Genomic DNA, 15119 nt, shown 5'->3' on the forward strand with positions numbered 1-15119 from the left:
CTCAACAAACCGTCAGAGTTTGGGGTGTGGCTCCCAGAGTAATTCCAACAATGACATCTATATTTTTAGTATCGAGGTCAAGCAGGGATAATATTGCCTGTAGTTATAGTAAAACATGCTGCTCTGTCATGGTTTGGTTTGGAGTCCATTGAGTCCTCATCGTGAATAAATGTAATATTTATTTTGGGTGCAGTGTTTTGTTTGTCTCTGGAAAATCTGGTTTTCATGAGTGTCACTGAGGGAGACTCACCTTTTCATTTTACGTCACTCATTCTTAAAATAGTCTCATGGAAACAATTATGACTCCAATTTCAATATGCGCATTTCTGACAAACCTGAAAGACGTAGATGCAGGTGCTCCAGTTTGAAGCAGGAATGTGTTTGTGTTTGTGCACTCATTCATTCCTGACTCATTACTCATGACACTTTCTGATCCTCCCAAACGACTGTGACCACCTCACCAAAGAGATGGTCAAAATCAGATATTAACTAGTGTATTTAAACTACAAATGTAAAATCTGAATAAAACCTATTGTGGCATGTTTAAAAAAAATATTGCATATGAACCTGTGCTTCGTAGCTGAAGCTTCATCAGAAAGCTTATTCTGTCCTCCATTTGTTAGGTCAAAGAAAGAAAGGATTATAGATGTCTGAAAAAAAAAATACATTGATACCGATACTGAATGGATATCTTAGCAAAATAAAAAAACTAAACAAAAAACACAGCTAAAACAGTAAAAGATAATTGAAAAAATAACAGGACTTACAATTCATTATAAATTAATAAAAATAAAAAACAAACTATAAACTTACTAGACCAGCATGTTTCTGCCCTGCTTCTGAACAGGTTGGGATGACCAAAATCTTATTTCATGATATGAGTAATTTAATATTTTTTGTATGCAATTTTATAATTACACTGTAAAAATAGGCACATGTTGAACTTTTGCAGTACAATCAACTTAGATGTTTAAGTTATTTTAACTTAAATTATGTTAAACTGACTGAGTTGCATCTTGTATAACAAATTAAAAGAAGTTTACAATTTCTTAACTTATTTTGATGAGTTAAAACAACATAAAAACATATGTTTTCATAACTTATTGAACATATTTTTTACAGTGTACAATATACATATTTAAATTGAATTGTGTCTTTGTTTTTTGAAAACTCACCACTGAGATGAATACAGAGTTTTATACTGTGGTGGCTTAGGAGCTAAAGATCAGGACATCATCTCTCTCGGACCCTACCCTTTAAGTAAATGTACCCTTAAGGGTCCCACACCAGTGATGGTACATTTTATTTTTGAAAGTGCAGTTGAATTTTCCTAGTTGACAAATGTATCTGTTAAATGCTTTCCTTTTGTGAAAGCGCCTTTCAGATTTGTAATGGCCACAGCCGTTCAACAATACTTCAATTATAGTTTGACAAAGCGGACAGGATTATGTAACACCGTACTCTGTGTACATTGGTCATAAAGAGAGGGTGTTTACAGTATTACAACATATAAACCTACCTGGCCTAATCCTTATAGCTTGAGTTATTGATCATTATAAATCTTAGCTGGACTTTGACATTCTAACAGGATATAGGACACAATTTATTATCACTGAGAACAATCAAACAACGGCAATGTCTATATGATCTAAGTCAAATCTTTAAAGAAAAGAGTCTGAAAGCACAGAATACAGATTCCTTCATTTACATGTCTAGATTCTGTTGAGTTAGCCAGTGGATTTTACATTAATATATGTAAATGAACAGAAATGTACAGTAGGTTTGTAATTAAAACACAGAGGTTAAACATTAACTCAGACAGCGAAACTGAAAGCTGTATGTGGACCCTCAGTCATTCATAGCTCCAGTGGACTTAACTGCGACTGGACATTTTTTAAAGTAGTGGTCAGCCTTGAATACAAGATTATAGATAATCCTTTTTTGTTTACCTTTTTATTTTTTGGAGGAGAGCAAAATCTGCCAAACATGGCTCTGCATCTGCTAAAGCCATTTATCAACCCAGTAAGTGTTCAATTATTTTGAAATTGATGATTCACTTTAAGTCGACTGAAAATATGCAGAAATGTTACATATCTTGAAGTTTTATCATAGAGCGGGAAGTTGTTTTTTAATAATTGATTGCAATATAATTTCTTCCTGTTCTACTGCATAATTTAATTTATATTCCTCAGATTAGGAATAAGTGTTCAAAATATAACTACATGTGTGCTTGATATTATAGAGACTCATTTGCAGATGGACTTGAACATTCGTGGGATGGTAGAACTATTGCTTGCTACTCAGACATGAGAATATTAGTCCAGTCTGATTATTACCTCATGATTCATCTTTAAAACTCAAACATAGTCAAACTAAATGTGTCAAGCTTGCTCTGATTTTATCAATGCATGGGATTTTTCGGCACATAAATCCCATGAGTTTCATTTTCTAATCTTCCATATTTTCAGCAGTCTGATATGAATTCAGGGAATTAGTATATGAGGGGTTGTAAAACAAATTTTTGATAAAAACACGGCTGCCACTAGAAAATATATATGGCAGCGATGAAGGATAATAAAAGATGGCCCTTCATGCCAGAAGAGCAGACCTTGCCAGAGTTGTATAATGGTGTGTCGTCAGCATAAAAATGTGATTATGATTAATTCAGCTAAACAACAAAGTGTTTAAATTAACACTTTTAAGGGGCTGTTTCATGGTTTTAATAGTCCAAGATTACTTATTTTACTTAGATACATTACATAAAGTCATGGTCAGCACCCTCTGCAAATATGAACAAGCCCGTATCCTTTCGTTGATGATTCGATCGATGATTTTGATGTTTGTTTTGGATCATTATCTTGATGGAAGGTTCAGATCAGGTTCAGATTTTTATATGTTGCTATTTGATGCCATATATCTAAACACGATGCCCAACACTGAAGATCCAGCAGAATAAACATGGAGTACTTTTGTATCCTTGTGTTCACCGAACCCATCTTGAGTGTTTGATGCCAAAAAAAACTTTTTTTTAGTTTTTCTGAGCATTGAACCCAAGGTGCCCTATTTTAACGATCTGAAACACAAGTGTCAAAGCGCGAAGCGCAAGTAACTTTGTGGGCGGGACTCGGCGCTGTTGCTATTTTCCCGGCGGGATAAATGGCTCTTGTGCCCAGCGCAAATCTAAATTGGGTTGGTCTGAAGTAGCTTCATTATTCATAGGTGTGGTTTGGGCGTAACGTGAATAAACCAATCAGAGCATCATCTAACATTCCCTTTAAGAGCAGCTGCGCAAGTTCCATTATGGATCGCTATTATTATGGCGTATTTACCAGGCGCACGCCAGGAGCGGTTCACAGCCGATGTTCTTGTAGAGGAGTGAAAGACAGAGAAGTTGTGTTGTATGGGGATGGGAGAAACCCACCCAAAATAGCGTCGGTTAAACAGGCGTGGGAGGACATAGCCACAATTGTTTCCTCAGCTGGCATCCCCAGGACGTCGCACCAGTGCCGCAAGCGCTACAATGACATCAGAAGACGGGGAAAGTCCAAGCTTTAACAATTGTAACAATTTATGATTTGCAAAAATAACGGTTTCATCTGTGTAGATTACATGAGCAAAGTGTATGCGCGTTGTGCACACTATACATTATGGTCAAGCATGCGCCCTTATAATAGCATAATGAACAACGCACAACGCGCCGCTGACTTTAGACTGGGTTTTTTCTGGTCAGTGACGCAACTGTTTAATGGAACAGCAAAATAGCTCCAGGGATTGTTTGCGCCGGAACACGCCTCCTTTTTTGCGCTGAACCGCCCAGGGAGCGCAAGTTCATTCACTAGTTTAGCGACGTGCTTCTGTGGAGGGAAAAGCGCGGTTTGCGCGGGTGCAAAATAGGAATGACACGTGTCGGTGTACAAAATCAATTGCGCAGGGTGCAAGATAGGGCCCAAGATGTAGTAGTGTCTCGCGAAATGTTTGCATATATACGCACTCTAAAAAATTCTTGGTAAAAAACAACCAAATGTTGGGTCAAATATGGACTAACCCAGCAATTTGGTTGTCTTAAGCAAATATTTAACCCAACCGCATGATTAAAACAACCCAACATTTTTTTTTAGAGTATATATATATATATATATATATATATATATATATATATATATATATATATATATATATATATATATATATATATATATATATATATATATATATATATATATATATAATGTCTTTGAATGTTTGAATTTGGGTGAAAGCCTCTGAAATGCCAACACTTCTCGTTCATTGTGTGAACCGCTTTAACTATACCCCTCCTGTGAGTCCCCTTCTTTTGATATATTCTGATCCATGGAATAAACACTCTGAAATTATTACCATTTTTATTAATAATGGCAGAACAAAATGAGTATGAACAAAAATGTTCAAGCCCGTTTTTTTGAATGAAATGTCTGACATGAAAACCTTTCTCACAGACCATCCCGTTCAGCAGTCCGATCCAGGGAGGACTGAAGGATGGAATGGTTATCACTGTATGTGGACGGGTTTTGCCAGATGCAGACAGGTGAGTCTCTCTGTAACAGGTTGTGAATGTGCTTCATCCTGTCAACATAGCAATGGTGAATTATCTCTTTATGTCTTATAATATTACATGCTGCATCTGCTATTATCCTCCTGTCTTGTTTCTCCAGATTCAATGTGAACTTCGAGCAAGGGTCTGATGTTATTCTGCAAGTTAACCCACGCTATTCGTGGCTCTTGCCCATTAAAGGGTACGTAGTTCACAACACCCGCCAGAACGGGAAGTGGGGCTGGGAGGAAAGTAAGGTCGACACTCCCTTCCCTAAAGGCCAGATGTTTGCCCTGCAGATCCTTGTTACCCACGAGTCCTACAAGGTAATTTACTCTTTCCATCATACACCACTACTGGCCTGTTTATTGAACCAGAAGAATAACAGTATTTCTGTCTTTTCCTAGATAAGTACTAACGGTAAACTCTTCTCGGAGTACAAGCACCGCATGCCGTTCTCAAGCGTGGAGCGCATCTGTGTGGTTGGAATGGTGGACCTGAGTTTGGTTGCTGTCCACTGTATTGTGGTGAGAAATAAAACAAAGCGCATTTTAACCATTTCAGCACATAATTACACCAATATATGCATCCATTTTCCTATTTTGCTATAGGTACACTATCAGAAAAACAAAATGTACTGTAAAACTGTGCAGAGTAAATTTGCAGTAATTAACTGGCAGAAGCTTCACATGCAAAGACCTGTTGTATATACAGTTTTCTGCTTTAATTTACTAATTTAAATGTAATTAAACTAATTTATCTGTAAAATGCTGGCAGCACAGTTTCACTAAATTCAAACTCAAGTTAATTCATTTAACACACACACACACACACACACACACACACACACACACACACACACACACACACACACACACACACATTCATTGTGTGTGTGTTTAATCACTATGATTTAACAACTAGATTCTGATAATTGTGTCCCCGCCCTAAATATCTACATTTCATTTTTAGCCCCACCTTCCTCCACTTCCGGGAACTTTGGTAAGTTATTTCAAAGGAAAGTTTTCCTTTTTACTGCCTTGTTATAATATTGCTAGATTACAGAAATGAAAAGATGTCTACTGGTTCTCCCCGTTTCGCCCAGACCTCTCTGTTTATTAGTCAGCAAGTCTTTTGTTAAATTACAGATTGTACTTCTACTTTTTGACAGAGGGACTTGTAATTGTAAAACAGTTATTGCAAGCATGGGTTTATTGTACTATTTATTGGTAAATATAGAAAAGTATGGCATTTTGCATCGGGGGCCTTAATGTTTGGTAGAAAAGTAATGTAAATCTCTGGGTCATATGAACAATGAGAGATTATGAAAGAGTTGTGAATAAACTGTGATCACTTTTATGATCTCTGGGTCAAAAAAACAATAAGAGATTATGAAGAGATGTGAATTAACTGTGATGACTTTCATGATCTATTCGGCGCTCTTAAATGTTTATATCCAGTACCGATACAACAACAGTGTGTTTTGCATTACACATTTGTGATTTTTTTTTTAAATCTTTTTTCTTACACTATCTGGTGCTTCTGGTGCTTTAAGAGAGGTTTTTGACAAAGACTGTCTACAGAGCTCTACATATTGTTAAATACTATCATTGTAAAACACATTTCCAGTATTTAACATTTTTAAATATTTTATGTTTTTAGTACATTGGAATTTAAACTTTGTCAAAGGACTAAATTGTTAATATACAATGTGTAATATTGCAGTAATGAATATCTTTCAATACTTTGACTTATAAACAGATGGTTCCATACAAAAGCATTATATATGGTGGAGTACAGCCTGGGAGATGCTTCGTCATCCAGGGACAAATCAGTCTACAAGCAAATAGGTTTGACAGACTGAGTTCTCTCTGATCACAGAAATAATATCATATTCTGTGTTCAAAATGCTTTTAAATATTCTCTAAAACTACTGGAATATGGTAATGACATACATAAGCATTGCAACTGTGAAATATTAAATATGTGTGTGTGTGTGTGTGTGTGTGTGTGTGTGTGTGTGTGTGTGTGTGTGTGTGTGTGTGTGTGTGTGTGTGTGTGTGTGTGTGTGTGTGTGTGTGTGTGTGTGTGTGTGTGTGTGTTTCCTTTAATTCTCTTTCTCCAACAGAGTAGGGTTTAGTCTACGGCACAAAACTGGAATTGCGTTTGACTACAGTCTTAATTTTGAGGACAATAAGGTTGTGCGTAACACTTATGAGGATGGGAAGTGGGGCGAGGAGGAACGGTCTGGACCGATGCCGTTTGAGAAAGGCCAAACATATCTGGTACATATGACTTTATGATCCCTGTATGAAGGACACTGTGTATGACTGTACAATAGTGATATTTTACATCACAGTACTGTATCAATATTCATGCATCAACATAGAAATTTTTCACATAAGCGTGGAAATATGAAGGTCTTTCTTTATTTGTTTGCAAAAAAAAAAAAGATTTTATACCTTTTATGTGCATTGCAGGTCACCATTTGTTGCGGTCCTGATAATTACGAGGTGCTTGTCAATGGTAAACAAGCTCACACTTACAGCCATCGCAGCTCAAATCTGCAGGAGATTGATGTTCTGGAAGTCAGTGGAGATGTGCAGCTGACATTTGTGCAGCACTGACAAGGATTTCATCCAGATCTATGAGAAATACAAAGCTTGAATCAATCTTTACAAGTATAGATGAAAGAAAATGTAATAATCTGTGCTCATATGTAAAGCATGCATAATATTCTAAAACCTATGTGATCGTCTATAGATTCAGTGAGAAAAAAAGCGATTGAAAATAAATAAATTGTCTGTTCTCCGTGGATGTGTGCTAGTTGTGCTATTATTTCAAGTAAAATATGCCTTTAAACTAAATTTATTAGACTGCAGAAGTTACAGAGATGTTAAACGTAACATTTTCTGAAGCATTATTACTTTCTTAGTTGAGATATTTTGACTGCATCTGATCAGCACAAGTTCACAAAGCAAACACATTCAGAAGATTATGACCACACAGCTCAACAGAAATGCTCCTGGCCACTGGGGGTCAGTGTTGAGCTTGAAATGTTAATATCTTACACTTGAAAAGAGCAGCACTTTTACCAAACTGGTTATGTTTTGTCTTCATTCATGTCACCTCGGGTTTGATCAGTAAGAAAGAATCGCTGACTCTTTTTGTTTTACTGCTAAAGTGAAAAATAAAGGACCCTCTGTCTTACAACTATATTCCAGGTGAGGAGTTCTCATTATATAGTCTTCATAAACTTGAAAACTTGTCATAAGCACACATAAATTTACAAATGCACATACAATAGCTGATGTCATGTTACCTCCAAAGATTTAATCAACTATCAACAGACTTTGGTATGAACTTTATTTTAATATATGGGCCATGCTGTTTCACATCTAAAAAACACAGTTAAAAAGCATTTCAGTATTCAAATATTAAATGTTAAAAGATCCTTTGATACCATTGATATTCTCCTGCAGAAGAACAGCTCCAGCTCCAACAGCTTGCACCAACATCAAGTTTAAAACTGTGTGCATTACATAAAAGAGTCTTCACACAGTCGAAAGCATACCGACACTCCACGGACCATTCCAAAAGGTAAGACAAGCTGAGGAAGAGGGAACGCAGGAAGAGGATTAACAACCGTAAACATGGAGAACTTCAGGTACTGCAACTGGGTTTGGCTAAATTGTTCTCCGACAAATAACTTAACTCCTGACACATAATAGATATGTTGACTGTATTTACACGATAATCATGCTGCTTAATATGGCGAACACCATTCACAATAATGTCAGGAATTTTTTGCTCACTAAACCAACTAAACAAACATCACTAAACAGTAAATCACTGAACAAACATTTAAAATGAGAAATTAACCTACAGATTTCAGATTCCTGGTCTGAAGTTAGAAGAATAAGACAGGGATAGAGATCTTGTAATATCAATAATACCATTCTCACAAATCCTTTACATAACTTGCTTTGCAAAGGTACACAATGCAATGTGCAATGGACTTAAAACGTATAGCTTGGTTTTGAAGAGGGACAGGCTGTGACTCCTCTAGACGTGCAGTTGCAAATTAATTGTTGTGTGTTAAAACAAACTCATCAGCTAATATGGCTGCATGTGTGACCGTATGAATGAGGTAAGGGTGGTGATTGACACTTATGTCCACCAATCAGTAGCGAGTATGTACTATTTCAAGGCTGATTGGCTTGAGCCTGGGATGCATCACGTCCGTATCCCCCCCTTGTTGTTGGTTTGCTTCAGCAGTTCTAGGTATGTGCTGTTAGCACGTAGCATTTTGCTAACTTATTTTCCGTTGTAATAATGGTTTGCTTGTTGTACACCAGCCTGTCTTTTCATCAATTGTGTCTCTCCGTCGGATGCTGTTTTGGATGCGATTTCTGCCCTCCCTTCAGGTATGAGGAAGTTTTATAGTAAACGATGTCTAGCTTCACTGAGGGGCGGGTGGTTTGAGTAATGTGCAGTCCCTGTACTTCAGTAGTTTACCAGCGGGTAATTTAAAGGCTGTGTATCCTGAGTGGTGAACTGATTGTAAAACTCATCTATCCGTGTTGGGTAAGTTTTGTTGGGTTTACCGGGTGGGGAATTTGGGCATGTGATGCACGATTTATGATAATCCTGTTTGTTTGTATTTATATTTGTTATAGGATTCTCCAACACATGCAACAACAAAGTTACTTTATGTTCATTAAGATAAGGGCAAGCATCCCTTAAAATCTTTAAACAGTATGAGCTCTCATAACACACTAAAATCACTTACTTGTCAAACAAAATCCTTTTCTCCCTTGCAAATTCCTGTCTGGGTAGAATTTATCTTATCTCCTCTAAACTTCAGCCTATATGCCTCCAGAACTAACTTATAGGTAGAAATAATAGACTCGTACTTTAAACTCTTCTCTAGAGACAACGTACAGCATACCTCCTGAGCTTTACCCATCAACCTATACTGCAATAATAAAGACCAGCCCTCTTCAGGCCAACGAAGAGTAGCAGCGACGTGTCAAATGCACTAACATAGGAATCTAGTTCTGATTCTCAAAATTGAGGTACCAGTGTGCTTACTTGTGCCAAATGTAACCTGTGATTGATCGGTCTGCGGCGAAACAGAAGCCTGACCGGGATCCGGTAGCAAACTAAATTGCCTCCGGATCGAGCTGTCACAGTTTAATCTGCTTGTCAGCCTCAATCTCGAGCATGCGTGTTTCTAAATGCAATTTTAGCACGGCCTGACGTTCATCTTTCTCCCATGCCTCAAATCGAAACTGGGTCAAGCGGACTTCCATTCACACCCCATCTGTTGAATCAACAGAGCTTGGAGTAAAAGGCTTAAATGTTGGCAAGCTGGCCTTAGCATCGGCCATTACCTCCACCTCAGCATCAGCTCCACCGCTTCACCTATCCTCATCATCCACGAGACTGAGATTTGCCACAGTAATGCCACAAGCACATACTCTCCCACTAGCCTCACCATACACAATATTTGACATAAGAACATTTAGCTCACAAAAACGCTGTAACAACCCAGATAGCAAGCATGTTTGGGCCACATGTGGGTATTATCTGGCACATATGGCCCAGATATGGCATGGCTGAACAGATATGGGCCAGAATGTGACCATATTTGTTTTGCCATAACTTTAAAATCGTCGGGAAATGTTCTCTTGGTTCACAACTCATTTTGAGGTATATGGCCCAGATAACCATTTTCCAATGAGGGCCATATGTGTTTGAGCTATGGCACAAAGTGAGAGGCTGACTTGTGGTAAACCTTTGGATTATATATGGAAAAACACAGGACACCTGAAATCAAGCGCAGCTGACAGCCGAGGTTCCACACCTCAGGTGGCTGCATCTCATTAGTGGAATGAATCTGACTGATACGGCACCATTTTCTCATCTGCTCTCATGAGTTTTCGGTCACGCATATCTTCAGGTAAGTGAGGTTTTGGCATTTCAAAGCCTTTTTAAGGTTATTTTGTGCAGAATTATGTATTAGCCTCAGTTGAGTGTATTTACCATTTCAGTCCCATGTGTAATGCAGCGCACCGTCACCGAACGAGTCATTGATCGATGATTTAAAACTCCAGACTAGTTTTCTTACATGCGTCCGTTTTTAACGCGCCTCAACTATCGTACAGTCTGACATTTATGACAGTTTTGATCTTACAGTGTGACATGGCTTACAGCACTGATTATGTTTGTACAGCTGGACATGGAACAATTGTGAAGGACTATAATAAATCTGACAGTGTACAGCCAGGTTTAGTTTTGTTGCGTCCGCGACATATAATAACTTTTTGGAACGCGAGTGTGTTGTGGCCATGAGATCTTTTGAGGGGAACGACATTGTTTTTTTGGTGCAAAAAATAAAGTAATAAATCAATAAATTCATTTATTAACCTGGCTAGAAAAAAAAAGTGACAATAAATGATGACCGAATTATATTTTTGGTTGAACTATCCCTTTAGTTTAAGATTTATTTTAATCATAATTATGCAGACCTAGCTTCCAGGTTGTTTTGCTGTTAACATTATTTAAATGTAACTTTTTAGTGCAGGTGCAGTTGGTTGAAACAACGCCAGTCCCAGCAACACACTTCCAACACTGATTAGTGTCACAATGTGAGTGCCCGTGCTCACCACCAGAGGGCACTCCAATCCGGACTGTCATTCTATCATAAACTACGTTACCCATTATCCTTTGCCTGGACTCATTAGCACTCACTGTTTCCTCACCATATCCAAGCCTGGTTATCTCTGTCATTCACTGTGAAGTCTTGTTTTGTGTAAACTGCATTTCTACCCTAACCCTAACCCTAACCCAAACCCTAACCCTAACCCTAACCCTAAAGTAACAATATATTAAAAAGAAGAATATATACCATAACCTGTAGAAGAAAACAAAAATAGTAAACCGAGGAAAAGGACAAAAGTGGCACCAAAGAAAAGAGAGAACAAAACAAACCCAATCTAACTCATGTTCAACATCTAACCTAACTGATGAAAATGAAAATAAGAAAAGCAAGTCTTCAGCGTTGTTCATACCCTGACTTGCCTATCCTCTGCAACAGAACAAAACATGTAAAAGTGGTGCTCACTTCTAAACTGGTGTGTCTATACATTAATGTCACTGGGTGTTGCAAAGTGCACGTCATGTGACATAGTACCTGTCCAGTTTTCGATGAAATGACGTTCAATCCAATAAAATAAAAAAATAAACAAAGAAAAAAAAAACATGAGAAAACAAAATGACAACTCAAAACTGTGCAAAGCAAGTATCCCAGACAGCATGGTAACATTGATACAATGTTGAGTTTTGATCCAAACCATCAGTTTGGTTGAGATTGACATCTCAATGTTTAATGTATGTTGGATGGGCATTGAAACTTTGATGAAAGTCAACAGCACACATGGGTGGAGACCGTGACATTGAACTAACAGTGATTAGCACAAGATGCTGTCCAAATGATTCTGTCACCCCTCGTCTATTTAAGGAGGTTTTGGACCATCCGTTGTTACAGTTATAAATAGTAGTCTGACCTCGGGCGTGGTCCCTGGTCCCTTGCTAATTTTAGGCCTATTTCTAAATTGCCTTTCCTTTAAAAAATCTTGGAGAAAAAATGTGTACAATCAATTATTGGCCTTTTTGGAAGAACATAATATACTAGAGGTTTTTCAGTCTGGTTTTAAAACCTTGCATAGCACCAAAACTGCTCTTTTAAAAGATTTTTAAGATATCTTTTTAGCTACTGACTCTGCGGACTATGTTATCCTGCATGGTGCTTTTAGATTTAACTGCTGCATTTGACACAGTGGATCATAAAATATTGATTTCACGTTTAAGGCAGTGGGTGGGCATCAGTGGCATAGCTCTGGAGTGGTTTAGGTCATACTTAGTGGATCAACCTTTTTGTGTTAGGTTAGGTGACTCCGTATCCTCCGCTGCTCCTCTCTTTTGTGGGGTCCCACAGGGCTCAGTCCTCGGTCCTCTTCCTTTCTCTCTGTATTTGCTTCTGCTTGGTTCCATACTTAGAAAGTATGGCATTTCATTCCACTGTTATGCAAATGACAGTCAGATTTATGTTCCACTTAAAAAGAAAAATTGTAATTCTGTTGGACAATTACTCGAATGCCTCGACGATATAAAGTCCTGGATGGCTCTGAACTTTTTAAATTTGAATGATAAAAAAACAGAAGGTGCTCACACAGATAGGTGTCATTGTGCCATGAACATTTGATCCATATACCCATTTGACATGTGATGTTTTAATTTAATTTGATTATAGCAATGAAAGACAATGCATACTTTTATGCTGGACAAATCATGGCAATGTCAACTGCCCATGGGGGACGGAGTCCATGTTTCCTGTCTGAACTCCTATATGAGTGTCTTCAAAAGGGCACAGAAAATGTAAAGGTCAAAACGGAATATATTACCGATGAAGAAACCAGGTCACAGGTGCAGTTGGTAGGCATCATTTCCATTAATTGTGTTGTATTTAGATACAAATTATTCATTTTGTATGCATTAATAAACATTTAAGCCTTGGCAGCAAATGATTTGGAGAATCTCTGCCAGATCATTCATTCCGGAAGGGGGAGTAATGCGTTTCAGCACGAGTGCCGGACCCTGGCTTTCTGGCAAGACTATCTTCAGGATGCTGAATGTAAATTTGACATATCACACAGTATTTATATAAATCCTCAGATCCAGTCCTGGAGGGCCAGTGTCCTGTAGAACTTAGCTCCAACCCTAGTCAAACACACATGAACAAGGTCTTCAGAGTTATTATGCAGGTAGGTGAGTTTAGCAGGGTTTGAACTAAACTCTGCAGGAGATTGGTCCTCCAGGACTGAATTTGAGGAGCCCTGATTTAAAGCAAATGCACATACAACACCATATGTTGTTATTGTTGTTGTTATGTTGACTGTGCTAAAATTATAGCTGTATATACTTATAGCAAACTTGGAGAAAGATTAGGCTTTTCACTTCTAAATGGCTCACTACTCACCAGACTGTGCTTAGCTTTGTCTGTAACATTATGAGCCACCCTTTTAAATTGAACTACCCAGCAAACATTTGGGCATTGAAAATATTTCCCTCTGACATGTCCTGTCATAGTTGAAAAATTGTTCCAAAATAAAAGTTGAACGGAAATGTACAAACGTATCTGAATACATGTTTAGGAAAAGTTCTATTACATATTTTTACCGTTTTACGCTGTTCTTTCCGAGTCTACTTTTGTCAGGGACACGACATTGATGTCAGACCAATGTTTGCTGGGTACTAATTTGACTTGCATCTTCTTTGCATCAATCCAGTGGTATGATACGGAATTACTCTATCAAGATACTCAAAATACCATCACCATTTAACATAGTTATCATTTAATTGTGTTACTCTCTTTATATGTTTTTCAGTTGAAAACAATGTCTCTCTAGAGGATATTCTTGTTTTAATGCTGCTCGGAAGATTAACACATAATTACAATTACATATAGTGTTATGAGATTAAAGATTTAAATATAATATTTTGAATAGGCCTAGCCTTTTGAAATACGATTTTTGTATTATTATTTTTAATGAAACAACCAATTCGTTCAAAACGCTGAATCAGGAATGAAGCAAGTGGATATCAATGGGACATTGAATCATTCATTCAGTCAATTAGTTTAAAGAATCAGATTCCTTCATGAACAGCTCTGTTCAGTGAGTCAGCCGCACAACAGTTGTGTGGCTTTATTTTGCAATAGCATTAATTACAGGGTTTTTTTTTTTATTCGCTTGGTACTATTTTCACAAGTAAGGTGTACCTTTTCAAAACTCTTAGTACAAAAATCCAAACTAACCACACTTGTAACACAGCTAGTCGTTCTGTCAAAACCTGAGCTCATGCTTTCATTCAGTTGCACGTACATATTTTCAGTCCATCATTGTTTCAAACACAAGATTACTGTAATATGTAATGAGAACATTTGGTTTAATTACTGAAACACAACTGTATGATATTCTTTCAATTTAGTACATCCAACAGCAAACAATGCAAGATACATGTTTCAAATCACCCTCGTTGCTGAATTAATTACAATAACACAGACTACAGATACCACATAAGAACATATGCTTACATTACCTACCTTATGTAAATTAATCCATAATGTATTTAATAGTATCTATTCGGTGTGTTATCAACAGGTGTGACAAAGTTATGACCCAACCATGAGGTTCTGGGGTTCTGGTGCCAATAGAGTAAATGTTCTAACTGTGTCATATGACTGAATCTACTGTAGCTGAGCTTTATAAGGGTGAGTTACAGTAATGTGGCATCCTCTACCTAGTAATCTGTTTACAGTATCACATGTACAATGCTGTATTTGACTCCATCCGTCTTATCCATCCCTTATACTCTATTCTGCTCTATGTTCCCACACACACACACACACACACAGAGAGAGAGACACGTCTGGTTCATTATCTGTCTGGGTATAGCCTACATAGGCGTATTGATTTTTATACTG

At 37.5% G+C, this 15119-nt stretch overlaps 1 protein-coding gene across 1 annotated transcript; it reads left to right on the forward strand.

Annotated features, from left to right (window-relative positions):
• Positions 1-1306: 1306 nt before the first annotated feature.
• On the forward strand, positions 1307-7197 carry LOC137073743 (galectin-9-like). The gene is made up of 8 exons (XM_067442451.1): positions 1307-2022; positions 4476-4564; positions 4692-4896; positions 4978-5097; positions 5543-5572; positions 6332-6420; positions 6699-6855; positions 7051-7197. Exons 1-8 carry the CDS (start codon positions 1987-1989, stop codon positions 7195-7197), a joined length of 873 nt encoding a protein of 290 aa, XP_067298552.1. The 5' UTR covers positions 1307-1986.
• Positions 7198-15119: the final 7922 nt, after the last annotated feature.

This window comes from Pseudorasbora parva, chromosome 4, assembly GCF_024679245.1.
Source record: "Pseudorasbora parva isolate DD20220531a chromosome 4, ASM2467924v1, whole genome shotgun sequence".
Lineage (NCBI taxonomy): Eukaryota > Metazoa > Chordata > Actinopteri > Cypriniformes > Gobionidae > Pseudorasbora > Pseudorasbora parva.

Bases quoted from the DNA above. Each gene is read 5' to 3' on its own strand.
- LOC137073743 (XM_067442451.1), top strand. From the start codon at position 1,987: ATGGCTCTGCATCTGCTAAAGCCATTTATCAACCCA. The intron at 4,897-4,977 runs GTAATTTACTCT...GTCTTTTCCTAG, and splicing joins TTACCCACGAGTCCTACAAG to ATAAGTACTAACGGTAAACT. The intron at 6,856-7,050 runs GTACATATGACT...TGTGCATTGCAG, and splicing joins AGAAAGGCCAAACATATCTG to GTCACCATTTGTTGCGGTCC.